At 44.6% G+C, this 26,827-nt stretch overlaps 3 protein-coding genes across 4 annotated transcripts; 2 read left to right on the top strand and 1 right to left on the bottom strand.

The window, feature by feature from the left end:
• Positions 1-533: 533 nt before the first annotated feature.
• On the top strand, positions 534-11,406 carry man2a1 (mannosidase, alpha, class 2A, member 1). Its single transcript, XM_020636993.3, has 23 exons — positions 534-763; positions 2,014-2,156; positions 2,252-2,627; positions 2,981-3,068; positions 3,350-3,433; positions 3,539-3,666; positions 3,773-3,946; positions 4,346-4,532; positions 4,664-4,841; positions 5,184-5,374; positions 5,475-5,672; positions 6,360-6,474; positions 6,601-6,668; positions 7,011-7,179; positions 7,270-7,497; positions 7,818-7,940; positions 8,381-8,495; positions 8,663-8,796; positions 9,001-9,142; positions 9,316-9,449; positions 9,545-9,739; positions 9,883-9,993; positions 10,418-11,406. Coding segments are annotated over exons 1-23 (3,435 nt in total). The 5' UTR covers positions 534-762; the 3' UTR covers positions 10,571-11,406.
• Positions 11,407-16,063: 4,657 nt separating this feature from the next.
• Positions 16,064-17,307, top strand: LOC109986353 (molybdopterin synthase catalytic subunit). Its single transcript, XM_020636975.3, has 5 exons — positions 16,064-16,205; positions 16,319-16,436; positions 16,577-16,733; positions 16,818-16,941; positions 17,174-17,307. The coding sequence occupies exons 2-5, from the start codon at positions 16,319-16,321 to the stop codon at positions 17,276-17,278; spliced, it is 504 nt and encodes a 167-aa protein (XP_020492631.2). The 5' UTR covers positions 16,064-16,205; the 3' UTR covers positions 17,279-17,307.
• Positions 17,308-21,230: 3,923 nt separating this feature from the next.
• On the bottom strand, positions 21,231-26,198 carry ppp1r3b (protein phosphatase 1, regulatory subunit 3B). 2 transcript variants are annotated; one of them, XM_020636979.3, is made up of 2 exons: positions 25,993-26,198; positions 21,231-22,715 (listed from the first exon to the last, which is right to left on the bottom strand). In XM_020636979.3, the coding sequence occupies exon 2, from the start codon at positions 22,688-22,690 to the stop codon at positions 21,830-21,832; it is 861 nt and encodes a 286-aa protein (XP_020492635.2). In that variant the 5' UTR covers positions 22,691-22,715; positions 25,993-26,198; the 3' UTR covers positions 21,231-21,829. The 2 variants fall into 2 exon arrangements, with proteins under 2 accessions (XP_020492635.2, XP_065821985.1); XM_065965913.1 differs by lacking the exon at positions 25,993-26,198 and adding an exon at positions 23,532-25,957.
• Between the last annotated feature and the right edge of the window lie 629 nt (positions 26,199-26,827).

The following is a 26,827-nucleotide window of genomic DNA, read 5'->3' as shown; positions in this document are numbered from 1 at the left end:
GACCTGTGGACTTGTGTTAATGGCGAGGTGTCAGAGTGTGGGGGGGGGTTGCTACACAGGGACCACGTCAGGGCTGTTGGGGGTTTAGTGCCTTGCTCAGGGGCACCACGGCAGTCCAGCTACCTGAACAGGATTTAAATCGGAAAACCCTCTGGTGCCAACCCAAGTCCCTACAGACTGATCGCCTGCCGCGGCGTTGTGCAATCAATGTGAACGTGTAAAGGCGTGATGATGGCGTAGCTGCATTACGGCACTGGAGCGGGATCGCACTCTGAAAAGGGCTGTCCTTACAAAGTCAAGTTATAAAGTTTGAGCAGGTCTTTTTATTGATGTTAAACTGTTAATGTGATCGCCATCAACAGCTCACTGGTCAGGTTGCTTAGTTGCTCATTGCACAAACTAAGTTGCTTTCAACCTGAGAGTTTGCTCCTCACCTCTTTTCCACCACAGAGGTTTGCTTTTGTTTCTGTTAGAGTTGACACTCGGGGCCGGAAGTACTGTGCCTGTAGAGCTGAGTCAGCTGAACCAAACCGGAAGCAAAACAAACGGCAGTGCGCTTGCGCAACATCAGCCTGAGGTTTCGCAGCAGGGGGACAACCGAACCGACGAACTTATTTTAACTTTTTAAAGTTTATATTTATTTGTTTTATTTCATTTTCCCCGTTAACAGAGAGTAGACTGTGACGTCACGGTGTTTGCGTGAAACAGCACGAGGCGCAGCGGAGCGCGAGACCAGTAGCTGTTGGACCAACGCGGAAGTTCAGTAAGAAAAGTTCATCTGAGAAAATAAAGTTTGATGAATTGTTGCTCCACAGCGGGGAGACTCTCAGTGGCGGTTTTTAGTTCATAATAAAGAGGGCATTTTAAAAAATATTTTACATTTGTAGGTTATTTTATTTAACGCATCTGTTTTACTGTAGAGATGTTAGAATTGTATATTGTATAAGTGTTTTTGCTGAAACTTCTGTTTATTATTAATATTTATAATTTTATCTGCTGCAAACCAAATAGAAAAAAGGTGATGATGTAATAAACAGGTAAGGGTGTGGTAGACACCTGTGAGAGGCCTGAAACAAACCACACCTGAATGACAAACACAGGTAACATAAACATTAAATTCCACCAATATGTGTGTCAATCATCTATGCTAAGCTAATAATACTGACAGCATGGACATATTAACTTTCATCGCTCCTCTCAAGCCACGCCCACTTTAACAAATGTGTTCCCTCTCTATTGGTGAAAACAGACAGGTGTGAGAATGAGAGGACAGGTGCTGCTGTTTTTAGTACATAAAGTCTGAATATTATAACAACAACAACAAACAGCGCAGACACTACAAAGAAGAAGTGTGAATGTTTCTGTAATGAGTTTTATTTGAGCAAAACGTGGATGTGCAACACTCAATAAAAAGTTAAAGGTCACATTCTCCTCCTCTTCAATCAGTGTAAATAAGTCTCAGCTTCTCAAAACATGTCTGTGAAGTTTCTTGTTCTAAATCCACTCTGATCCTGTATTTGATCATGTCTATAAAGCCCTCTATTTCAGCCCTGCTCAGAACAGGCTGTTTCTGTGTCTGTACCTTTAAATATGTAAATGAGCTGTGTCTGACCACGCCCCCTCTCTGGAAGGGCTTGGGTGTCTCTGGCTTTCTCGCTCCATGTCCTATCGTTTACGGTGAGAAGGCAGACTCAGAGGGCAGAACAAACACCTAGCTGTGGGAGTGTCACCCACCTGGGGGAGGGGCTACTGCCCTTTGTGATGTCATGTTGGTAAAATCTCCAAACGGCCTGTTTGAGCACACATTTTCTGAAAAGTGGAGCAGGCAAAAGATGGAGAGGATGGACTTTTCTCATCATTGGGGGGTTTGTAGACAGACTAGAGACATGTTAGAGTTAGAGGAACATAGAGAAGTGGATTTTACAGAATGTGTGACCAAATATGACTTTCAACGTGTTATCCTACATTACCCATAATGCACCTGGCAGTGTTCAAAGTGTTTCTGTGTTTCAGTGATGAAGAGGAGTCAGCTGCTGCCTGTGTTGGTGGGTGGAGTCTTCTGCGTGGCTGTGGTGTCACTATACCGCATGCTGGAGCTGATGCAGAGAGCGGAGCTAAAGCAGAGCAAGGTGAAACCTGCTGGACAGGTGGATGAGGTGAGTCTGTCATATCATCATCAGTGGACACATCCTGACATGAAATGTCAAATCTTCAACAAGTTATTTCAACTAATCAAAATCTTTGTGTGCAGGATTTGTCCCGCCTCCAGCTGAAGATTGACAAATTGGAGCGTCTCCTTAACGACAACAACCGCCTGGTTGCTACGTTACGTGACTCTCTACTCCTTCGCAAAGCATCATGGGATAAGGGAGGACAAGGGGGAGGGGTTAATGGATCTTCAAACTCTGTCCTCAGCCGAGCTGGCACGCTGCCTGGCTGCCGATTGGCCGAAAAGATGAAGGATGGAAAAAATGGCGTTCAGTTACTCGACGTGTACGACCTCCTCCCGTTCGATAACCCGGACGGCGGTGCCTGGAAACAGGGCTTTGATATTAGTTACCTTGACAACATGTGGGACGATCAGCCACTGGAGGTGTTTGTTGTTCCTCACTCACACAACGACCCAGGTGAGACTGATTATGTGACACACACACACACACACACACACACTTAAAATCAATCAATAATTTAAACCACTCACTCATTTTACCCCCAATTCAACATTATTTATAAAACCAAAAAAATCAGCAGGTAGACATCGTGATTGACAGTCAACCACACACACACACACAGACACAGACACAGTTTGCCATCAAATGTTTTTTCTGGCATGACCAGCTTCTAATGAAACATGTGTCTCTTTGTGTGTGTGTGTGTGTGTGTATGTGTGTGTCTCTCTCTCTCTGTGTGTGTGTGTGTGTGTGTGTCTCTGTGTGTCTGTATGTGTGTGTCTGTGTGTGTGTGTGTGTGTGTGTGTCAGGCTGGTTGAAGACCTTTGACAGTTACTATGAGGATCAGACGAAACACATCTTGAACAACATGCTGATCAAACTGAGCGAGGACTCCAGGTGACATCACTCACTTTGCCCGAGCATTATGATTGGTCCTTTAAAATAACTTGAGCACGGCTGGAGGAGAGCAATAGACAAACTCCCACATGCTGTCAGGTGCACCAAACATCAACAACATTTGTGAAAGTGGGAGGTTTAATATAGAAATGTGGGGCGCTGGTGGTGGAGTGGTGGAGTGGTTAGTGCGCGCGCCCTGTGTGCTCCAGGCGGGCATCCCAGGTTTGAATCCGACCTGTGGCTCCTTTCCCGCATGTCATTCCTCTCTCTCTCTTGATCAGGAGGAAGATGATTTGGGCAGAGATCAGTTATTTCTCTAAATGGTGGAGCGGGATCGACGAGCAGAAGAGAGACGCGGTCAGACGGTAAACAAACAAACAAACACATGTTTATGTTTATAAATATTAAATATACATTACATATTGTTTTCTTCTTCACTTGTCTCTCTCTGCTGCTCTGTGATTGGTCAGCCTCCTGGGGGCGGGGCAGTTGGAGCTGGTGACGGGCGGCTGGGTGATGGCGGACGAGGCAAATTCTCATTACTTCGCTCTGCTCGATCAGCTGATGGAGGGACACCAGTGGATGCAGCGACACCTCGGTGCGTGACTCCTCCTACATGCGCCACTTCCTGTTTCTTTCTGACATCATGGCACGCATCACTCCCTGTTCCTGTATGACAGCACCACTCTCACCTTTCTGTCCAGGCGTGCGTCCGAGCAGCGGCTGGGCCATCGATCCCTTTGGGCACTCCCCCTCCATGACCTACCTTCTGAAGGGGGCGGGGCTTCAGGATATGGTCATACAGCGTGTTCACTACGCTGTCAAGAAACACTTTGCCCAGCAACAGACGCTCGAGTTTCTATGGCGACAGAGTTGGGGTGAGTGTGGGCGAGCTAGAGTTCTGTCTATGACGGTCTGTTTCTACGGCCAGGCAGCGTTCACTCTCATCATCAAAGAAAAGTGGAGACAGAATCTCTCTTCCTGCTTCACTGTTCCACATAGTGTGAGAGTTTATCTCTGTGGGGAGGAACCTCAGTGTGCATCACCGCTCTTAAATAGATTTACTGTTATCACACATGAAGACAAAGTTTACTAAGTGTTTCTCCGTTAGCGCACCTTAAGAATTGAACAAACTTCCACAGAGACGTTCTTGATCAAATGTTTTATATTTTTAATGAAGAGTGAAATCATTACATTAAAATTAACAAGCTTAGACACAAAGACAAAACGCTGCTGATACAAAAACTCTGACTCCGCCCTCCTCCTGTGTGTTTCAGACTCCTCCCCTCGCAGTGACATCACATGTCACATGATGCCGTTCTACAGCTACGACGTGCCACATACGTGCGGTCCGAACCCGTCGGTCTGTTGTCAGTTTGATTTCCATCGTCTGCCGGGGAGGCGTGTCAACTGTCCGTGGAAAATATCTCCACAGCCAATCACAGAGCAGAACATCAGGGAGAGGTAATCAGTGGGCGGGGCTTTGGTGAATATATTTAAAATTAATTAAAGTGAAACTCGTCTGAGCTCCATGGCTGTTTACACGGTTTAATGTGTTTGTCCTGACGCTCTGTGGTCACTTCTTGTCCAATCAGAGCGCTCCTCCTCCTCGATCAGTACCGTCAGAAGTCTCGACTCTTCAGGTCGCCGGTTCTTCTCGTTCCACTTGGTGACGACTTTCGATTCATGGAGGCGAGTGAGTGGGACGTTCAGTTCAACAACTACCAGAAACTGTTCGATTACTTTGATCAACATCCGGAGCTGCACGTCAAGGTGAACACCTGACACACCTGAGGGGGCGGGGCATGTGGGCAGGAAACTCCTGAGACACCTGAGGGGGCGGGCCTGAGGGAAGGAAATGTCTGAGACACTTGAGGGGGTGAGGCCTGCTGGTAGGAAACACCTGAGACTCCTGAAGGGGGGCAGGGGGGGGGGGGGGTCTGAGGGCAGGAGACACCTGAGGGGGGCGGGGCCTGAGGGCAGGGCACACCTGTGACATTGAGTGTTTGATTAAATGAAGACGACTGAGTGAGGCTGCTTCTCTCTGATTGGAGAAATTTCTTCTTCCCTGTCTAAATAAAAACTCATATTTCCTCTTGTTCTGTCTTTTTTCAGGCTCGTTTCGGGACGCTCTCTGATTACTTCCTGTCTCTTCATAAACGTCTGAGCACGGCGGGGACGACCCTGCCCATGGTGCAGGGCGACTTCTTCACGTACGCCGATCGAGACGACCATTACTGGAGTGGATACTTCACGTCCCGACCGTTCTACAAACGCCTTGACAGAACGCTGGAGGCCACGCTCAGGTAACACCTGTCACTCTCCTGTTCACACATGTTTGATCTTTATCTTTTATTTAATTCATTTTTATTTTCGTTTTTTCTGTTTTTAATCAATTTTTCTCAGAGCGACAGAAATCCTCTTCAGTCTCACGCTGGCTGAAATGCGTCGTTTCCGTGACGCCGGTCACCTGGTTGCTGATTTCCCGGCACGCGATCATTTCCAGCGTTTGACAGCCGGGAGGCGGAACCTGGGGTTGTTCCAGCATCACGACGCCATAACCGGCACCGCCCGTGACCCTGTTGTGGTCGACTACGGCAACAGGTAACAACCTGTTAGCATCCTAGCCTGTTAGCATGTTTTATTAGTTGGCTCAAGAATATGTTTTATAAAAAGACTGTTGGGTAATTATATGTTAGCATGTTAGCTTTCAGCCTCAAGTCAGGGGCAGAATCATTCACATTAGCATGTAAGCTAACAGGTTTAGCAGAGAAATAAACAAGTAGAGCTTTCTGTTAGCATCTTAGCAGAGAGGTGTGACGCCAGAATGAATTAAAATTGAATACATTTTTTTTAAATTATTAATTAATAAAAAATAGCTTTAAAATTGTTTCTAGCAGGAGGGGGGGTAAAATATTAGCGTGTGTTAGCATCAGTTCAGGTAAATAAAATGTTTAGAGGGTTTTATGGAGCTGTCATCATTATACAATCTAACTTTGAGGTGTTAGCATGTTAGCATTGTAGTGCCATAAACTCTTTATTGTCTTTAGCGTTAGCATTTTTTGTCTCATTTATCCCTTCATGCTCTCTGTTGAAGGACAGCATCACCACGGCAACGGTAACAGGTACCACCTCGTTAGCACTTAGCCTTAGCTTCCCATCATAACCATTTAGCATTAGCACCTAACATCCTTTTCCCCTCACTCCCTTTAGTCATGACATTTTTTACAGTGTAGATATTAAAACATTAAATCAAATTAAACTCTTAAATGAAAAAACTTTATTTTACAGACTGTTTCGCTCCATCCTGAACCTGAGACAGGTGCTGCGGAGCTCCGCCCACTGGCTCCTCCTATTGGACAAGAGCCAGTACAACCACGACCAATCGAAACCCTTCATGGAAATGGTGACCTCTGACCTCTGACCCCTACCTCTTTTTATAAAAAAAAAAAAAAAAACACATTTCAAACACACCTGAGTCATAAATATAAAAATATGAACATAAACAATAATCAGTATAAATGTCTTTCAGGACGATGTGATGTCAGCGCAGGACGCTCTGCCTCAGAAGACAACGCTCACGCTCAGTGAAGAGCCTAGGTAAGAGGGGCGGGGCTTACAGAGAGGAGAGGGTCCGAGGGTGTTCAGAGTCGATCTGTCTGAACAATAACCTCCAGCAGGGAGAATGGCGTCTCTCTCGTGTCAACAGAGCGCCCCGCTCGCCTGTTTTCAGGACTATGTAACTTTGTCAGCGGGTCAACTTTCTGAAACACAGCAGCGTACAAAGAATCCGGACTGACACCTGACAGGTCGACCCTGAAACAGGTTAACCTTTGTTTTTCATCAGGTGATATCAGCTAATGCTAAGCTAAGTGACTGAGTCAGCTGCAGCCTCTCAGAGCTGTGATGATGGATTATTAATTATTGATGATGTCATTTCAGGTCGTTGGTCGTCTTTAACCCGACCGAGCAGCTCTGTACGTCTGTCATCAGCGTCGTCGTTGACTCTCCGGATGCAAATGTTGTTGACGCAGAAACAGGTCGACCAATGACTGCACAGATCTCTGCAGTGTGGGTGGAGCCAAGCAGAGTGTCCACAGAGGCTTTCCAGGTGATCATTGACTGTCCAATCAGAGCGCAGCTTCAGTGTCACAGCGGGCGTTCTGTTAAATCAAACGTCTTTTTTTATTTTCTCCTCCAGCTCGACTTTGTGGCTGAACTTCCTCCTCTGTCACTCGTCGTTTATCATGTGACCAAAGCCTCTGTTGGCTCCTCCCATCGGGTTCACTACACGGTCAGTCGTCATGGTAACCCACCAACATTCAAGTCTGAACACTTTCAGGTGTCCCACCTGAAGGCAGACGCCCCCCTGTCGCTTGGCAACAAGCATTTCCAAATATGGAGTTCCTCTGAGACCGGCCTCCTGCAGGTAAGAGTTTCAAAATAAAAGGCATTTACAAAAAATAGAAAATAGTTTCCTCCTCAACAGAATTATAAAAAAAAATAATGTAAAGAAAAATGAAAAGGATCGATTATCTTAATTTATTTAATCAAATAATATTTAAAGTTATGATTTAAATGACAAACTTTTAATTATGTGAAGACGTTTATTTTGTTGTTCTTATCAGTAGGGCTTTAATTTCATGATTTTCACCATTTAGTTTCAGTATTTATTAAATACATTTAATTATTGATTTTTTACAGTGAAACTGAAACGTTTTATATACTTTGTTTTATTTTGAAATGTAGAAGCTCCGCCTTCAGTCCGGTCCGGTCCGTCAGGTTCAGGTCAGCTTCCTGTGGTATGGGACCAGCTCAGCCAAGGATAAGAGCGGCGCCTATTTGTTCCTGCCAGGGGCGGAGGGTGCCCAGGTGAGACCAGAACCAGAACCAAGTCTTGACCAGATCAGTCATACCTGGACTAACCCCTCTCTCTCTATCTCTCTCTCTTTCTCTCCCTCTCTCTCTCCCTCCCTCTCTCTCTCCCTCTGTCTGTCTGTCTCTCTCTCTCTCTCTCTCTCTCTCTCTCTGTCTGTCTGTCTGTCTGTCTCTCTCTCTCTCTCTCTCTCTCTCTGTCTGTCTGTCTGTCTGTCTCTCTCTTTCTGTCTTTCTCGCTCTCTCTCTCTCTCTGTCTGTCTGTCTGTCTGTCTGTCTCTCTCTCTCTGTCTCTCTCTCTCTCTCTCTGTCTGTCTGTCTCTCTCTCTCTCTCTCTCTCTCTGTCTGTCTGTCTCTCTCTCTCTCTCTCTCTGTCGGTCTCTCTCTCTCTCCCTCTCTCTCTCGCTCTCTCTCTCTGATTATCTCTTGTCTTGCAGCTCTACTCGTCCTCTGAACCCCCTCTGGTTCGGGTCTCCAGAGGTCCCGTCTTCTCTGACATCACTTCCTGTTTCAAACACTTCACACACAAAGTCCGAGTGTATCACCTGGAAGGTAACATGAGATCATACAGTCTGCCCTGTGTTCAGTCTGTCAGGCTCTGTGCAGTCTGCCCTGTGTTCAGTCTGTCAGGCTACAGTCAATTTTTGACATTTTACATATCTAAACTCGACACCGTTGATCACTTCAAATTAAAAGTCTCCTCTTTGTCTCTACCCCAGGGCATGCTGGAAGATCCCTGGAGATCTCCAACACGGTGGACATCAGGTCAGAGGTCAACCGTGAGCTCGTCATGCGGCTTGTCAGTGATGTCACCAATGGCAACCGTTTCTACACCGACCTCAACAGTTTCCAGGTTTGATTGCTGTCCAATGATGTCACAGAGTTTGATGATGTCACATGTTGACACTTCCAGAGTGATCATTAGTTAGTGAAGGTTCAACAGTCTTTTATTGATTAGTGGTCGTTGATCCTGTGGGCGGAGTCATGGCGGTCTAATCTGAAGCTGTTTATCACTGTTCATGTTGGTCAAATATTGTTTATTGATTGATTGCTGCAGATGCAGCAGCGGCGGACGCTGGCCAAGCTCCCCCTACAGGCAAACTTTTACCCGATGAGCTCGGCGGCGTTCATTCAGGACTCAATGTCTCGCTTGTCTCTGCTGTCAGCTCAGAGTCAGGCGGTCGCTGCTCTCAGACCAGGTGAGTCTTTGTTCACCTGAACGTCTGTTTATCACGTCACGTATTTATTAATTTAAATAAATACATCTTAGACTTTTAATTTGTACTCACAGCTGTTTCTTCAAATAACTGATCTACTCAGTTAAAGCTTTTCTTCAGTCAGTTTGTGGACCTCTGACCTCTGACCTGTGCAGGTGAGCTGGAGGTGGTGTTGGACCGCCGGCTGCAGCAGGACGATAACCGCGGCCTCAGTCAGGGCGTCACCGACAACAAGCTGACGGCCAGCCTGTATCAGCTGCTGCTAGAGGACAGAGGGGGCGGGGCTCAGGTGAGGGGGTGTGGCTTATGTTAGCTAATATCAGAAAAGAAGAAGAACAAAAGGTGATGTCAGAGACACTTCTTCTTTTGTTTTCTTTTTAACAGGAAGTGGGAGGAGCCTCAGTTGAGCACCTGTCCCTGCTCGCCCACCTGACCTCGCTTTCCCTGTGTCACCCTCCAATCACTATGGTTGCCCATAGCAACAGCCAGCTGCCCAAGCTCAGCCCCTTCCGGCCGCTCCGCTCGTCTCTGCCGTGTGACGTTCACCTGCTGAACCTGAGGACGCTGGAGGACGCACAGGTGAGGTCACACCTGGACACACCTGGATCCTTTCTTTGAAATACAGAATCAGATTTATAAACAAATAATTCAAAGGGGATTAAACAACAACAACAACAACAACAACAGCAACAACAGCTCTTTTCATTTGTTTGTGGTAAAAGGAAGCAGGAAGTCCGTCACAGGAAGTGGCCCTGCTCCTCCACAGGAAGGGCTTTGATTGTAGCTCCGCCCCCCCGTCGTCATTGCAGTGCACGTGGAGTGTGCACGAGGAGGTAAACACAAACACACAACTTTTTTTAAAAAAGCATCTTTTCAAATCATTTCCAAAATCATTTTAAAGGAGCACTTTGTAGATCTGGTGGTGAAATTTGAAAGTTGAAGAAGTAAAACAATTCTGTTTTATTTTCTAAACTAAATACTCAAACTTTACTCAAAGAATAAAATGTCTCCCTGAACATTGTTAGGAGATAAAAAGCGACCAGGAGAGAAACGCTTTCTCTGCTGAGGCCCACCAGAACGAAGCATTTTATCTTCAAACAGTTTCAGGGACCAAACGTTTTGTCTTTGCTCAACTCAATAAAAAAAAGAAATTCTTTCTTTATTTTTAACTTTTAGCTTTAAAGCTAAAAGCTAAAGCTTTGTTTGTTTTATTTGTTTATTTGTTTGTTTATTATTTGTTTGTTTTCTTCGCTGCAGGTGAACTTCGACGATCTTTTCGCTCCTCTCCGGTTTCGTTCGGTCCGGCGCTCCGGTCTCACTCTGCTGAGAGAACAAGACGAGCCGGAATCTGCCCAGCAACAGCAGCTGCGACCAATGGAAATCAGCGCTTTCCGCGTTGAGATGGACTGAAAAACAAAAACAAAACAAAACTTTAATACTGAAAAAAAATTGTCCATTGAGTAAAAGAATCAACCAATCAGAGACAAGCGACAGAAAATAAACAAAATGAGGGAAGGTCGTGGAAACCCGCTAAATTAATTCATTTATTCATTAAAAGTTCATTTAGAACGAGGACATGAGCTGAAGCATCAGACTTCCTGTGAGTCTGAACCCTTTTAAAATAAAATCACCTGCTACGAATAAAAACAAACAAAACAAAAACATAAACAAATGAAAACGACAGAAAACATGAAGAGGGAAAATATAAAGATTTTAAATTTAAAAAATGATATAAAATATAAACTGTTATTTTTTTATTAACCTGGTAAGGTCGTCAGGGTCAAAGGTCAACAAAACATCAAACAGCAGGTCAAAGTCAGAAACATTTTAAAATAAAACAGACACCTCACCTGTTGAACAAGGTGAGGTTTCCACGGCAACAATGAAGGGACCAAACAAGTCGTTACCACTGTGTGTGTGAGTGAGTGTTGCCATGGTGACTGTCAATCACGATGTCTACCTGCTGATTTTTTCTGTTTTATAAAGAATGTTGAATTGTGGGTAAAACGGGTGTGATTGATTTGAATTATTTATTGATTTTAAGTGTGTGTGTGTGTGATTGTGTCTGTGTTTTATATGTTTTTACTGCGAAAAAAGGAAACATACATTTTTGGCTGTTTTTTTTTTTTTTAAATCGAGAACATTCCTGTTTCTGTGCGAAAACATTTTTTTCATTCCTGAAATTGTAAAAAAATATCTTCAAATGTTTGAACTTGTGATTTAAAAATAAATTATTTTGAAACGTTGCAGTAGTCCAGTCTGGAGGTGATGGATGCGTGTGTTAGGGTCCGGGCAGCGGTCTCAAGGAGAGGGAGGGACGATGTGTTTGATATGTAAAGATGACACCAAGGTTACGGACGTGGTGGAGCCATCGATGGAGAGGGAGGACAAACAATGATGACGACTTCTGATTTGTTGTTGTGACTTCTCAGTTTTTATTTTGCTGATGCAGTCAGTGAGGACAGAGTGAGTGGCAGGAGTGATGGTGGAGCTGAGTGTCGTCAGCGAAGCGGTTAAACTGACGTCCATGGCGGCAGATTATGTGACCAAGGGGGGAGCATGTACATGATGAAGAGGAGGGGTCCGAGAACTGATCCTTGGGGAACAGCAGAGGGCAGCAGTTTGTTTATGCTTAGGAATTGATTTGAGCCAGGAGACAGCAGTTCCGGTGAAGTCGAAGGAACAGAAGGAACAGAAGGATGGATGGGTTGGTGGTGTGGAATGATCTGGAGGTTTCAGAGGAGAGGAGAAGGCGGGTTGTGATTTTCAGGAGAGCAGTTTCAGAGCTGTGGTGGAAAAAAAGAAAGGAGAAGGCTGGAGGTTGGAAAGACGGGATGGAGTCCAGGTTTTTCTTTTATTTGGGTGTCTGCAGTGTGAGGTAGAGTGGGGTGGAGCCAAGTGGAGAGGGCGGAGTTAGGCTGGGTGGGCAGGTTACGACAAGACTGGAGAGGATTGAGCCCGAGAGGTTAAATATTAAACAGCAGGTGAGCTAATCTCAGAGTCTGTATCTGAGAAACATGATAATAAAACATTACACTTCCTGCTCTCTGATCTGTCAGCCTCACTCTGGTCTGCTCACCTGTGTGAGGTGTGTTGACCTGCTCCAGTCTGCTCACCTGTGTGAGGTGTGTTGACCCACTCCAGTCTGCTCACCTGTGTGAGGTGTGTTGACCTGCTCAGTGTGTTCACCTGTGTGAGGCTTCAGACAGGTAAAACGATCAGCTCTTCTTCACGTTCTGCAGCTGAGTCGACGAACAGTCTGTAAACATGTTTTGTGTTCTTCATCGTGGTCACTTTATACAAACGGTTAATTTAAGATAGAAATGTTTACATTTGAAGCTCCTCCCACACCTGTACGACTCAGGTGTCTCACCTCAATGAAGCTATTTTTAATTTATAGTCATGAATGTGAAGCAGACATTCATTTTATTAAACTCCTCCTGTCCACCATAACAAGTCAATTTAAAAAAAAAACTAATTTATCTTGTTCTGTTGTCATAGCAACGCTGGTCTCCTGTGATAACAAGTTCGTTTATTAAAATCTTGAGATTTCAACTAAATTAACTTGTTATCACGAGAAGTCAGGTGCATGTGTGTCCTTCTGTTTAACACTGAACTGAAGTTGTTTGTTATAATGCTTACCTGCTGAGTGGGCGGAGCCTGGCTGATACACACCTGTGAGGACTTGCTGTCACCAACAGAGGACTATTGGACTTTATCAGGTAATAATCCATCAACCAATCACCATGAGACCTTCAGACTGCAGCTGAACTCTTATGTTTGCACACTGAGGTTCCTGCTTAAACATTAACCTTTACTCTCATGTGTCTCGTTTACTGAGACTGACTGATGGAAGGGACCATGACTTGAATTTATAGATATATAATTATTTTATTGCATCTTTTATTTTGAAGGGATCAGCTGACGTCCTGCAGGTTAACAATCTTTCAGACACACTCAGTGAGCTGAGACACAAGGATGTTCATGAGAAACTCGATGTGGAGACATTTTCATGACCTCCTGAAGTGTTCATGCTGAGCGTCATGTGTGAACACAAACATCTGAATGTTTCTCTGTTCACCCGGAGTTTCTCCTCCAGCCTCCTCGTATTTATTCTGCAGAAAGTCAGAGTGAGCTGATGTGAGAACGCAGCAGGATATAATCAGGAGAATTCACCTGGAGCGAGTGGGAGGGGGTGGTGACGTTTATTCCCTGTGATCGCTGCACGACCATAGACTGTCTGCACGCCACCTCTACCATCTCCGTGCTCTAATGAACCTGCTGCTGCATTATGTTTCCTGTTCTCCAGTATGTTCTCCTCCACTCTTCAGTTCACATTGAGATTCTCTTCAACTACATGTAGCATTGATAGAAAGACAAATATTCACATTATACAGTCGTATGGAGGACTCTGTTACTTCGTCTTACCTCAGGAGACCCCCCCCCCCCCCCGTCTGACAGGGAGAGTCTCTGCTGTGAGGTTCATGTGTGAACAACCAGGAAGTGTGTTTCTAACAGCTGCCTGAGAGTCATGTGATCACCTGAGTGTTTGTGTCTCCACAGAGAGGGGAGGAGCCTGAGTCAGACTGAGAGAGGAACCTTCAGGAATATGGCGGCGACAGCAGCAAGGAGACGGAGACGGAGTAAAGAGCATAATCCTGACCTGTCTGAAGTGAAGAACACGTGTGCAGACGAGGAGGAGAGCAGAGAGCAGAGGATGAGACAGATTGTGGTGGAGTTAAAGGGGATCTCTGATGGAGTTAGAAAGATGCAGGAGAGAACAGATAAAGCCCGAGCTGTAGGAGCTCTTATAGGACGATCCGGCTTCGGACTGTTGATCCTGTCAGCTCTGCTCATCAGGGACTCCAGCTTCTTAGTAGCTATCGCACTAGCAGTCGTCACAGCAGGATCAGGAGCTGCAGCAGTGTTTGTTTCAAATGTCACTAAAACATTCAAAGAAAATACAAGTTTGAGAAAAGTAGAAGAGTTAGGGAGAGAACTGGTGAAGATTTCTGAATCACAAAAGTCCAACATGGAGGAGACAACGAGTCGGACGGAGCTGGACGCCTTTCACACCAGACTGTCCCGCGTGTCTGAAGGCAGAGCCGTGTCTGTGTTTGAGGCTTTAACTATAAGGAGGGCGATTCAAACACTGCTGATGCTCATGATGAACATCTGTAAAGTCACTGCAACACCCGAAGAAGACCAAACGTTCAGAGAGTCCATCGCGTGGTCAGCGGAGCAGAGTCAGAGGGTCATCGAGGAGTTCATCAGGATCAGACAGCAAGAACACACAGAGACTGATTCAACCTCTCCCAACTGAACTGAAACTGCACAAACTTCTGCATTTCAAAGTCACAACATGGATTTTAAGAAACCAGTTTTGTCAGCATCAATGTGTCATCTGGACAACCTTTGACCTCTCAGGGAAACGTGTATGTGTGTGTGTGTCTGTGTGTGTGTGTGTGTGTGTGTGTGTGTGTGTGTGTGTGTGTGTGTGTGTGTGTGTGTGTGTGTGCGCATGACTGGTTGTTTGACTCTTGCCATCATCTACCCAGCGACAACAGATGGAAATTAGCTAGTTAACCTAAGTCTGATACAAAGTAAACTGTCTCTGATTCAAATAAACAAATAAACTAAATAAACACGCGCACACACACACACACACTATATAATAATAATAATTTCACAATAAAGGGTTGTCTGATAAAACCTAATTTGACGTGACTTCTTGTGTGTTCTGTGAGCGAAGAAGAGATCTATTTAACAAACAAACACTTCCTGTTTGACTGGCGTCACAATAAAATGTTGGACTGCTCATGGTTAATGATGAACTCACCTGTTGGTCACTTTAAGAACAGAGTCAGTGACGATGACTCACCTGTTCTCTGTGGTCGATGTGTTTCCAGAAAGAAGGAGGTTTTTCTCCTTCAGGGTGGGACTAGCTGAAGGTGGAGTTCAGGACTCTAAGGGTTACCTCCTGTGTCCAGAGGGGGGCAGGGATGAGACGCTGAGGACCGCAGCTGATGTTAAACACCACAGAAGAAGAAGGAAAGAGGAGGAGCAGGAAGTGACCGTCAGCATGTCAACAGACTTTCATCGAAATTTTCGTCGAGTTTCTTCAGCTGTTCAGAACCTGTAAACTTCTTCATGACTGCACAGGTGAGTCTCGTGCACAGAAGCTCAGCTGGGTCACGTGTCCATGTGTCGTCACCAGACTCCTCTGACAATCTGTCTCATTTAGCACAAACTAACCCGGGACACTCCGCACACCTGTAGTCAAAACACCTTTTCAAAGTGTGACACAGAGTGTGCAGATCAGTGATGTCATCGCCAAATCACAGTGACGTCATGATTAAATGTCACTGCGTTGTTAAAGTAATTATTTTTATATTAATCACGATGTAAAGGCGGGAACAAGTCAAATATACTGAGTGACAGACGGAGTTCTGAATTATGATAAACCATCAGAGTGACGTCATCAGACATGTTGCGTGTGTGTGTGTTTTCAGGTGTGTGTGTTGTACTTCGCTAAGAGCGTGGAGCTGACTGGAGTCAAAGAGGAGCAGGCCGTTGCCGTGACGACACCAATCAGCAGCCGGGACCTTTGGGGACTGTTGGTGCAGCGACACCCGAGGTCAAGTTCACTGATTCAAAACAATTTACCAATAATGTGAAGGAGCGCTGTGTGTGTGCATGTCTGACTGTGTGTGTATGTGGAGCTACAGCTGTGAGTTGATTCAGTAACGATGTAACACAATGTGACCTCACAGACTGGGACGCCAATATTCATATATTCAATATATCTGTTTGTGTGTGTGTGTGTGTGTCTATTTGTGTGTTTTGTTATGTATGAATGTGTGTGTGCATGTGTGTGTGTGTGTGTGTAGACTCTCTCTCCTGCAGGATCAGGTGGTCCTGGCAGTACGTCAGCAGTACGTTGCCATCGGCGACCAGTCGGTGACTCTTGGGGACGGAGACGAAGTTGCCGTGGTTCCGCCGCTCAGCGGAGGATAAACAGACCTGACGCTCACCTGGTGGACAGGTGAGATACTGACACAGATTCAATCAGTGACACGTGAGAGCCTATCAGAGCGCTGCAAACATCCTTCAGGCCAGGATGAAAACCCGATGGACTCTCTGTGTCATTCCTGTCAGATGGACCAATCAGAGGAGAGGAAGGACATCTTCAAGCTGAGCCGTGATTGGCTGTCTGTACAGGAAGTGGTAGATGCCGTCAACAGCCCGACGTGTGGAGCTGTGTCTCTTTTCATCGGTTCAAACTTTATTTAAATCAAAAATTTTATTTACAAACATGTATCAAAACAAAAAATCTTTACTTAAACCTGTGTGTGTGTGTGTGTGCGTGCGTGCGTGCGTGCGTGCGTGCGTGTCTGTGTCTGTGTCTGTGTGTAGGTACAACCCGTGAGGATCAGGTGGATGGCAGGAAGGTGATTGGTCTGGAGTACGAGGCGTACGAGCTCATGGCCCAATCAGAGTTCAGGAAGCTTTGTGGTGACCTCCGGGCGCGCTGGCCAAGCGTGACACACGTCTGCATCCATCACCGGCTGGGGTGAGAACGCACGACCCCTTCATGACTCCTCCTCTCTTACACTTTGTGACCCCTCCCCCTTAACTCCCCGTGCTCCTCCCTCAGGTGGGTGGAGGTGGGCCAGGCGAGTGTTGTCATGGCGATCTCATCTCCTCATCGCCATGATGGACAGCAGGCGATTCAGCACGCCGTCACCCAGCTGAAGGCGACCCTCCCCGTCTGGAAGAAGGTGCTGATCACTGATTGGTTGTTTAGGAACGGTGTTGTCATTACAACCTTTACCTGACCTCATGATCAGATTGATTATTTTTACACATTGTCAATGATCTTCTGATGGTGTTACCATGGTGACGGTTTGATCCTGATGACAATTACTCATTGTTGATCTTGTGTGGAGGTGTATGTGTGATCACTGATGAATCATTCTGATTGGTTGTTGGTCATGTGACTGTGATTGACAGGAGGTGTATGACACCAAGGACTCGAGCTGGAAGCAGAACGTGGAGTGTCCGTGGTCGTCTCACAGTCAACTTGCTGCGTTGTCAGAGAGAGAGAAGTCAAACTGAAGCTTTCAATAAAAGAAGTGATTGTTAAAGTTTGATGTGTTTGTGTTAACGTCTCAGAGACCATCCTCATGTTCCTCTTTCACTTCTCTCTGTGTCTGACGTGGTGTTTGGCGTTTGGGACACGCTGTTTGGTTCAGAGTGAGACCTCGTCTGTGTTAAAGACCTGAGCTCGCATTCACCAAGCCTCCTAAAAACCACAAGTCACTCTGAGTGATAAAAGTCTAATAAAACTCTTAAAATCAGGACATTTTCTAAAAGTTTCCCCTCAAAATTCAGACTAGATCTTTGTTAAGATGAATGTTATTCTCAAAAAGTCTCAGCCCTTCAGAAAGGAGGAGTGAGAGAGTGAGGAGGAGGAGTGAGAGAGTGAGGGGGAGGAGAGAGGAGGAGTAAGGAGAGTGAGGGGGAGGATGAGAGAGGAGAGAGTGAGGCAGAGAGGAGGAGTGAGGAGGAGAGGATGAGCAGGGAGGAGGAGAGTGGATGAGTGAGGAGGAGTGATGAGGAGAGTGGGGAGGAGAAAGGAGGAGTCAGGAGAGAGTGAGGAGGATTTTGGAGAGAGTGAGGAGGAGATTGGAGCGAGTGAGGAGGAGGAGAGAATGGGAGAGTTGAGAGGAGTAGAGAGGATGAGTGCCAGTTCTAGTTGTTGTAGTTTACTGCCCTCCTGGCCCATATTCTGAGTTTCTATCTGAATTTGCAGAATTTTTATCAGATTTAGTCCTTAGCAGTGATAGAATAATTGTTGTAGGTGACTTCAATATCCATGTGGATGTTGATAATGATAGCCTTAGCACAGCTTTCATGTTTCATGTTTCATTCAGCTTTCTTGATCTTGTTTTAGCTTATGGCATTGAAATCCATAACCTTACAGTTTTCCTAGAAAATCCTGTTCTATCAGACCATTTCGACTTTGTCCTGCCAGAATTATCTCTGCTTGGAAGAGGTGTGCTCTCTAGAAGTTTGTCTGATAGTGCTGTGGCTAGATTTAAGGAAGCTATTTCAGCTGCTTTTGATTCAGTACTGTGTTTCAACCCAGTTGGAAACTCTTATGATAGCTTTAGTCCCTCTCAGCTAGATCAGTTTGTTGATAGTGCAGTGGATTCGCTGAGAGTTACTCTTGATTCGATTGCTCCCCTAGAACGGAGGGTTGTCAAGCGGCGGAGAGTGGCTCCATGGTTCAACTCAGAAACCCGTACTCTAAAACAATCGTCGCGGAATTTTGAAAGAATATGGCGCTCGACCAAAACGGTAGAATCTTGTTTATTCTGGCAGGATAGTCATAGAAGATATATGAAGGCTCTACGTCACGCTCGAGCTGCCTACTACTCCTCTCTAATCGAGGAAAACAAAGGCAATCCTAGATACCTTTTCAGCACTGTAGCCAGGCTGACAGAGAGTCATAGCTCCATTGAGCCTTGTATTCCTTTAGCCCTCAGCAGTAATGATTTCCTGAGCTTTTTCAACAACAAAATTCTAGACACCAGAGACAAAATTGGTAACCTCCTGCCCTTACCTGGTGCAGATACCTCTGATATGACAGAAACAGTTCCAGGACCTGATATTAGTCTCGACTGTTTTTCTCCAATCGACCTTTCAGAGCTATGTTCCATTTTTTCTGCATCGAAACCGTCAACCTGTCTTTTGGACCCAATCCCAACCAAGCTGTTTAAGGAAGTCTTTCCCTTAGTTAGCAACTCTATATTAGATATGATCAATTCGTCTTTACTGGCAGGCTATGTACCACAGGCATTTAAAGTAGCGGTAATCAAACCTCTACTTAAAAAGCCTACTCTAGATTCAGGAACTCTAGCTAACTATAGGCCTATATCCAACCTTCCTTTTATCTCAAAGATCCTGGAGAAGGTGCTAGCTAATCAGCTGTGTGACTTTCTCCATGACAACAGTTTATTTGAGGAGTTTCAGTCAGGATTTAGAGTCCACCATAGCACTGAGGCTGCACTAGTTAAAGTTACAAACGATCTACTTCTAGCTTCAGACAGGGGACTTCTCTCTGTGCTCGTCTTGTTAGATCTTCGTGCTGCTTTTGACACCATTGACCATCAGATCCTATTATACAGACTAGAACATTTACTCTGAATTACAGGGACTGCTTTAAGTTGGTTTGAATCCTACTTATCAGACCGATCTCAGTTTGTACATGTTAATGATAAGTCCTCTATGCACACTAAAGTTTGCCATGGAGTCCCACAAGGTTCAATGCTTGGACCAATTCTCTTTACATTATATATGCTTCCTCTGGGAAATATTGTGAGGAAACACTCCATACAGTTTCACTGTTATGCAGATAATACTCAGCTTTATGTATCAATGAAGCCCGATGGCACAAGTCAGTTATGTCAGCTAGAAACGTGCCTTAAGGACGTTAGGACCTGGATAACCAGAAATGTTTTGCTACTTAACTCAGACAAGACTGAAGTTATTGTGCTAGGTCCTAAAAACCTCAGAGAGACTTTTTTCTAGTGATTTGACTGTCCTTAGAGACATCAGCCTGGCATCTAGCACCACTGTTAGGAATCTAGGAGTTCTATTTGATCAAGATATGTCCTTTAGCTCTCACATCAGTCAAGTTTCAAGAACAGCCTATTTTCACCTTTGTAATATATCCAAGATCAGGAATATCCTGTCACAAAATGATGCAGAAAAACTAGTTCATGCATTTGTTACCTCCAGATTGGATTATTGTAACTCTCTTTTATCAGGGTGCTCTGGCAAGTCTCTAAAGACTCTTCAACTGGTCCAGAACGCTGCAGCTCGTGTACTGACCAGAACTAGGAAAAGGGACCACATTACTCCTGTCTTGGCTTCTCTGCACTGGCTCCCTATACAGTGTAGAATAGAATTCAAGATCCTTCTTCTCACTTACAAAGCTCTAAATGGCTAGGCACCATCTTATCTTAAGGAGCTACTAGTGCCGCACTGTCCCTCGAGAACATTACCGTCCCAGAATGAAGGCCTGCTAGTGGTACCTACAGTCTCTAAGTGTACTATGGGGGGTAAAGCCTTCAGTTATCGGGCTCCTCTCCTCTGGAACCGCCTTCCAGCCGGGGTCCAGGAGGCAGACAGTCTGTATTTTTAAGAATAGACTTAAAACTTTCCTTTTTGATAAATCTTATAGTTAGTGCTGGTGTAGACCAGCTCTTAGTTATGCTGCTATAGGCTTAGACTACCGGGGGAACTGGCACCTTGAGCTCCTCTCTTTTTCTCTCTCTGTGCATATACAGTACATCATATTACTGCATGTATCTATCTGTAAATCTCAGTCACTAACCATCTACTTTCCTGGGAGCTCTTGAGATCTCTTAGGCTCCTCAAGATCGTTGGTTGACGGCCTGCCAGAACAACCCCCACCCCACCCCTACCCCCTCCCCACCGGATCGTTGGTTGACGGCCTGCCAGACATACAGTACATAAAGAAAAGTACAAATGAAAGACAGTAATATACAGTAAAATAAAATAAACAAATAAAGGCACATTTAAATAGTGAAATCATTATTTAAATAGAGGAGGAATGGTTTTGTAATAATGCAGACATTTGTTATATTTTTTGTTGTTAACAAAAAGTAGTGATTTCAGTCAGGACTTTAAATTAAGATTAAATTAGTCCACGCTCGTTTGTTTTGATTTGGAGGCGCACGTGAAGTGATGATTTACGTTTAATTTTGCACTGCACTGTGGGTAGTAAAATACAATTCATTTCCTGAAAGCACGCATCCGATCCATACTGCATGAAACCCGGAAGTTAGTATCCATACTGAAATGTTCAGTATACTGAGGTGGACCCAAAAAATGCATACTGAATGACCACAAAAGTTCAGTATACTGAAACTCCTACTGAAAAGTACGTACTGCCTACTGAACTGCGACTATTCGGAAAAGGTCAGTGATTTAACCCCATAGGAACACGTCACGTTAATGATGGTCTAAAAACAGGAAGTTCAAAAGTTCTACTTTATTGAGCAGCATTGAAACATAAAAAGTCGTTAGATCCCTGACAGCAGAACATAAAACAATCAAACATGGAAGGTAACGCTAACTCACAGTTTACACATGTACCGAGCACAAACACGACCTTGGACTCGGCGTGTTAAAAGAACTCAGAGAGGGCGAGCACGATGGTGAAGAAGAACATGACGACACTCAAACCTCGTCTCTCTCTGAAACACGAACCTGCAGCACGCCACCAGGAGGAGTCGGAGCTAAAAAACCACGACCAGTCCATCCTCAGAAAACCGTTCAGCACACATCAAAGTGATCGGACTCTTCTACCTGAGGACCAACGGGTTCTGGTCTGGTTCTGGACCGTCAGTCGGACTACAGGACGCGTGGAGATCCAACATTTACAATATAAAAACAAAAAGACGATAAATCTTTTTAAACTTCATAAAGAAATGTTTCTGTTCATGATCCATCAGAAACTCAAATTTAAAAGAAGACTTTCAAAACAGTGAACCAAATTGCCACCTCTGTTGCTAAACGTTAGCAGGTGCAGCAGAATGACCTCAAACATTCGTCTCACATCACGTGTAAAACAGCTCAGTAGTACGGGCCGCTGTTCTCGTAGCCGGCGTAACTCGGCCAATCAGGGAAGATCCCGTGTGAGCATGTGGGGCTACCGTAACGGTCGAAGTGAATCCCAAAGTTAAAGGAGTCTGTGCGGTGGCTGCGAGCGTCCTGGTACTTCCTCTTCATCGACGACCAAACGATCCGGTAGTTGTTGCCATGGTTACTGTCCCAGTACTCGGCCCCGCCCACCTGGTAACAGACGGCGAACTCAACGTGCTCCAGCGGTCCGAGCAGGCTGGGCAGGGACGCGGTGAAGGAGAAGGTGTCGCTGTAGGAAGTAGAGTACGTGTTCTTCACATACACACAGTCCACGTCAGCGTGGCTCCTCCAGGTGTCAAAGGTCATACGCAGCTTCACGCTCTTCTCAAAGTTCACGTTCTTCACCTTCACGGTTCCTGCTAACGCCCTCTCCTTCAGCACGCAGTGCTCCAGACACACCAGCTGCTGCTCCAGCTGCTGACGGAAGCTCAGGTAGTCCGAGGATGGCTGAGTGAAGTCCAGCACCAACTCGTCCTCCTCGGGCACTGCGCAAAGAGGCGAGCTGAACATCTCCTGGACGCTGACGGGGACGTCGATGAGGTCGTTGAACTGAGAGAAGATCTTCACCTTGGTGAGAGCCAGGCCTCTGTGGTCGGCGAACGTCACCTGCTTCTTGACTCTCCTCGACTCTCTCCTGGTCGATCGTCCGTCCTCTGGTTCGGTCTGGTCCATGAGGTGAGACTGCTGAAATCTGAGGCACGAGCTCAGAGACGGGTCACAGGACGTCCGAGAAGTCCTGTAGACGAAGTCCTTTTTGGAGAGGTAGAGAGGTAACGCCATGTCGATCGGCATGATGAGGACGCACACACACACAGCGCTGAAAGAGAGAGAGGACATACAGAACCAGATTTATTGGCCAGGTATGCTTACACACACAAAGAATTTAACTTCGGTGAACTGTGCTCTCTTATGTACAGGTACAACATTAAATATCAACAATAAACATAATCAGAAAAGACTATGTACATGACTAAATATGGAACAGTGCAGTGGTGAATAGTGCAAAAGATGCTGAAGTTAAATGATAATAAGTAAAATGCAGTTATGTGACAAATGGGTCAATTAAGATGTCAATTACAGTGTTTACATAAATAAGTGTGTGTTTATTATCATTTAAATTAAATAATATATATACGCATATATGTATATTTACAGTGACGGTTTGTTTAGAGTCATTTCACCGCGACAGCTTTGACACTCTGTGACTGTTTAGTGTTCATCAGAGTGACAGCCTGGGGGAAGAAACTGTTCTTATGACGGGTTGTTTTTGCGTACAGTGATCTGTAACACCTGCCAGAGGGAAGGAGTTTGAACAGTAGAGAGGTTTGGAGGTTTGAACAACAACAATAACAAAGAAACATCAAACTGAGTTCTACTACGTATCAGAGTATAGAAGTTGTAGACGGAAATATGGGGTCATACTCCTGCACTCGGTCTGAAATGTTGAAATAAGTTGTCCACGTTGAGGTATTAAGACAGACTCCTCTGCTACACCTCGCTCTCATGACACGTCTACTTTTTACTGTTTGATACCATCCATCTTCATAATAACAGATTAGAGGTTAAAAACACCTTTAATGAGTCCACCACAGGAAGAGAATCAACCAAGACCCAGGTCTTTGTCCTGACTCACATCACATGATCCACCAACAGGACTCTTCAGGTGACATCATCCCTGCATCTCAGTTCTCTTAAATGCTATCTCCTCGGTCCTCCCTCCTCTGCCGGACCGGAAGTAGTTCTAGACCCGCCATGTTAAGGATCGTCCCAAAGCTCTTATAACTGAAAGGAGGAGAGAGGAGGGAGATCTGAGGAGCGATGACCGATGATACACGAGAGCTGACTTTGCGGAAGTCTTTTTACTGACAGACCCGCCCCCTTATCGATTTTCACTCATTGATTGGACGCTGCAGCGGATCAGACTTAAATGAAACTTATCAACATGAGCGGAGTTTAATAACGGAGAAAAGAAAGACATTAAAAAGACGCTCAACGGACCGTCGGACATTTAAACAGATTATAAACATCTGTCAGTTTGTAAAGAGTCTGTCTGTGATGAGCTGGGATTAAAAAAGTGTCTGACATGAGGAGTAACGAAATATTATGTAGCCTATAAGTTCTATAAAATCAATACCTAAGAGTGTATAGGCCAATCACTCCCGACATTTGATTTGTTTTTGATTAACTGTAAAACAAAAAATCTGTTAATATGAAGTGATAAAAAAAGATCATAAATGATTTCTTCATAATAGTTTTCTTTTCATGATCACTCAGACTGTTTGCCCTTGCTGACACAGGGAGTCCGTCAGTAAGAAACACATTTTACATTCATCATTATTTACGTTTGTAAAGTTTCATATCAGACTGATCATTAATGATCTTCTGTTTGGAAAATGTCACTTTTTTTTCTCTATTATTTAGAACTCGTAAATAATTGTCACTGTATTCCTGAGACATAAGTATCTGTGTTTATAAAATACAGAATTCATTGTCGAATTAGAAGTCAAAACAAATACAAATAATAAATAGACAATTTAATATTAAATATTTTTGTCATTAGAAATCGTCCTTTTGGTTTGAAGCAGACTGTAGGTTGTTCTTCATGTGCAGGTGTTTGTTATCAGATAAAGTACACAGATTAAACACTGTTACTGTGTCCATTTTATTAGAAATAATACAGTTCATATTTGTGTGGACATAACAGCTGTTTAAGTCGACTGACAGCTGAACGTGATCAGCTGATGTCATCATCACAAACAGACGTCGCTTCACGTGACGCTGTAGAGGAAAGGACGTCTCATGTCTCTTTAAACATATCTCCTCATTTCCTCTCTCCTCTGCTTCGTTTCCTTGCATCTCTCCATGCATCTCTGGTGGGAGGGACTAAGACGCAAGTGGAGGACACTTGGATGCAATTAAGGGAACTGGGATGTACCCTCTGTCAGCAGCAACAGGATCTATTTACGTTTACAACCTCAGCAGGACAAACAGCGACACCTAGCGGCGATAATGAAACGTCAAAGTACCACAGCCTGTCCCTGTGTGTGAATGAAAACAGGGCCCTTTCTGAATAGCCACAGTTCAGTATGCAGTCACTTTCAGTAGACTGAACTTTCGTGGTCATTCAGTGGTCATTTTTTGGGTCCACCTCAGTAGACTGAACATTTCAGTATGGATACTAACTTCCAGGTTTCATGCAGTATGGATCAGATGCATCCTTTCAGGAAATGAATTGTATTTTAACTCCCACAATGCAGTGCTAAGTTAAACGTCACTTCACGTGCGCCTCCAAATCAAAACAAACGAGCGTGGATTAATTATATGAATTTTTAATCTAGAGTTAAAGTCCCGACTGAAATCACTACTTTTAATTAACAACAGAACATATGACAAATATCTGCATTATTATAAAACCTTTCCCCCTCTATTTAAATAATGATTTCACTATTTAAATGCGTCTTTATTTGTTTATTTTACTTTACTGTATATTGCTGTCTTTCATTTGTACTTTCCTTTATTTAGCCTACTGTATGTTATTTAGTTATTTAATCTGTCTATTACTTGATTTACATTGTGATATTATTATTTTTTTAACTGATTGTATATGCGCATTTCTCTTCTTGAATAAATCTAAACAAAAAAAATAAAAATAAACAGCCGGTTCGGGTAACGTAAATGACGTCACTTTCATACTGAATGAATCAGACAAAATAGAAACAAATATCTGTCTACTGTGCACTCCTACTGAATAGTAGGTACTAAACAGTATACAGCAGATAGTAGGTACTGACTACTGACAGACTGAGTAGGTACTTGGTAATTCGGATGCAGCCCTCGCTGTATTTCTACACCTTGATGAAGGTGACTTCATTCAGCTGCGAGTGTGACTTCTCACGGAGGGGGAGGGTGGAGGGGCTGGTTTGAAAAAGGGCCGCTGTGTGAGTGCTGATTTCACACACACACACACACACACACACACACACACACACACACACACACACACACACACACACACACACACACACACACACACACACACACACACACACACACACACACACACACACACACACACCTCCTCATGGCGGAGTTACCTGAACAAAGCCTCAGCTCCTCCTCACGATCATCTGTAGCTTCTCCTTCAAAGTGATGCAGCGGCTTTACGCTAACTTTTATGTGACGTCACTGTGTGTTCCTCGCTGAAGATTCCAGAACGTTTGTCTGAGCGTTCTGCTCGCGAGCTGCCCTCTCTCCCTCTGAACCTGCGACACTTTCTCTCTTTCAAAGGAGCCACACGGGCTTCACGTGAACAACGGCCGGCAGCCAATCAGAGGGCGCGCTGACAGAGTGATCTGTGGGTCGTTCGGGTTAGTGCACGGGGTGGACCGGGGGTGGACCCATGGGCTGACCTGTGCGAGCGAGAGAAGACGGCGCAGGGTTAGGGTTGGAATATGGAGGAGTATGGAATCTGCTTTCTGTCATAAATAAATACTTATTGTTATTTTAACCCTTGGTTATCATTAATACATTGGAAGATTATAAAGATACTATGGACATTCTCAAGTCAGACACCTTGCACCTCTAAAGACATCAGAATCAGATTTATTGGCCAGGTATGCTTACAAACACAAGGAATTTAACTTCGGTGAACTGTGCGCTCATATCTACAGGTACAACATTAAATATCAACAATAAACATAATAAGAAAAGACTAATATTTACATGACTAAATATGAAACATTTCTGTGAAGATTGATTGGACTAAGATTGAAATATTAAAGTTCAGAATATGGGACTGTTCTCTGAAGGTTTCCGTCCTGCCTGAACCCGTCTGGACTGTGGGAACAGTTTGTCTGATGGCATGTTGACCCCATGACCTGTGAGGCTTCAGAAGAGGACAGTCAGATATATTTCTGTCCTGAACATCAG

The sequence above is a fragment of the Labrus bergylta genome, chromosome 17 (assembly GCF_963930695.1).
Source record: "Labrus bergylta chromosome 17, fLabBer1.1, whole genome shotgun sequence".
NCBI classification, from domain to species: Eukaryota; Metazoa; Chordata; class Actinopteri; order Labriformes; family Labridae; genus Labrus; species Labrus bergylta.
The sequence above is the reverse complement of the archived record's forward strand: the minus strand, read 5'-3'. Positions and strand labels throughout refer to the sequence as shown.

Excerpts from the sequence above, each read along its gene's own strand:
- man2a1 (XM_020636993.3), top strand. Across the intron at positions 5,673-6,359 it reads GTGGTCGACTACGGCAACAG|ACTGTTTCGCTCCATCCTGA; the intron begins GTAACAACCTGT and ends TTTATTTTACAG. Across the intron at positions 9,740-9,882 it reads GGACGCTGGAGGACGCACAG|GAAGCAGGAAGTCCGTCACA; the intron begins GTGAGGTCACAC and ends TTGTGGTAAAAG.
- LOC109986353 (XM_020636975.3), top strand. The coding sequence starts at position 16,319 with ATGGACCAATCAGAGGAGAGGAAGGACATCTTCAAGCTGAGCCGTGAT. Across the intron at positions 16,437-16,576 it reads AGCTGTGTCTCTTTTCATCG|GTACAACCCGTGAGGATCAG; the intron begins GTTCAAACTTTA and ends GTCTGTGTGTAG. Across the intron at positions 16,942-17,173 it reads CCCTCCCCGTCTGGAAGAAG|GAGGTGTATGACACCAAGGA; the intron begins GTGCTGATCACT and ends TGTGATTGACAG.
- ppp1r3b (XM_020636979.3), bottom strand. The coding sequence starts at position 22,690 with ATGCCGATCGACATGGCGTTACCTCTCTACCTCTCCAAAAAGGACTTC.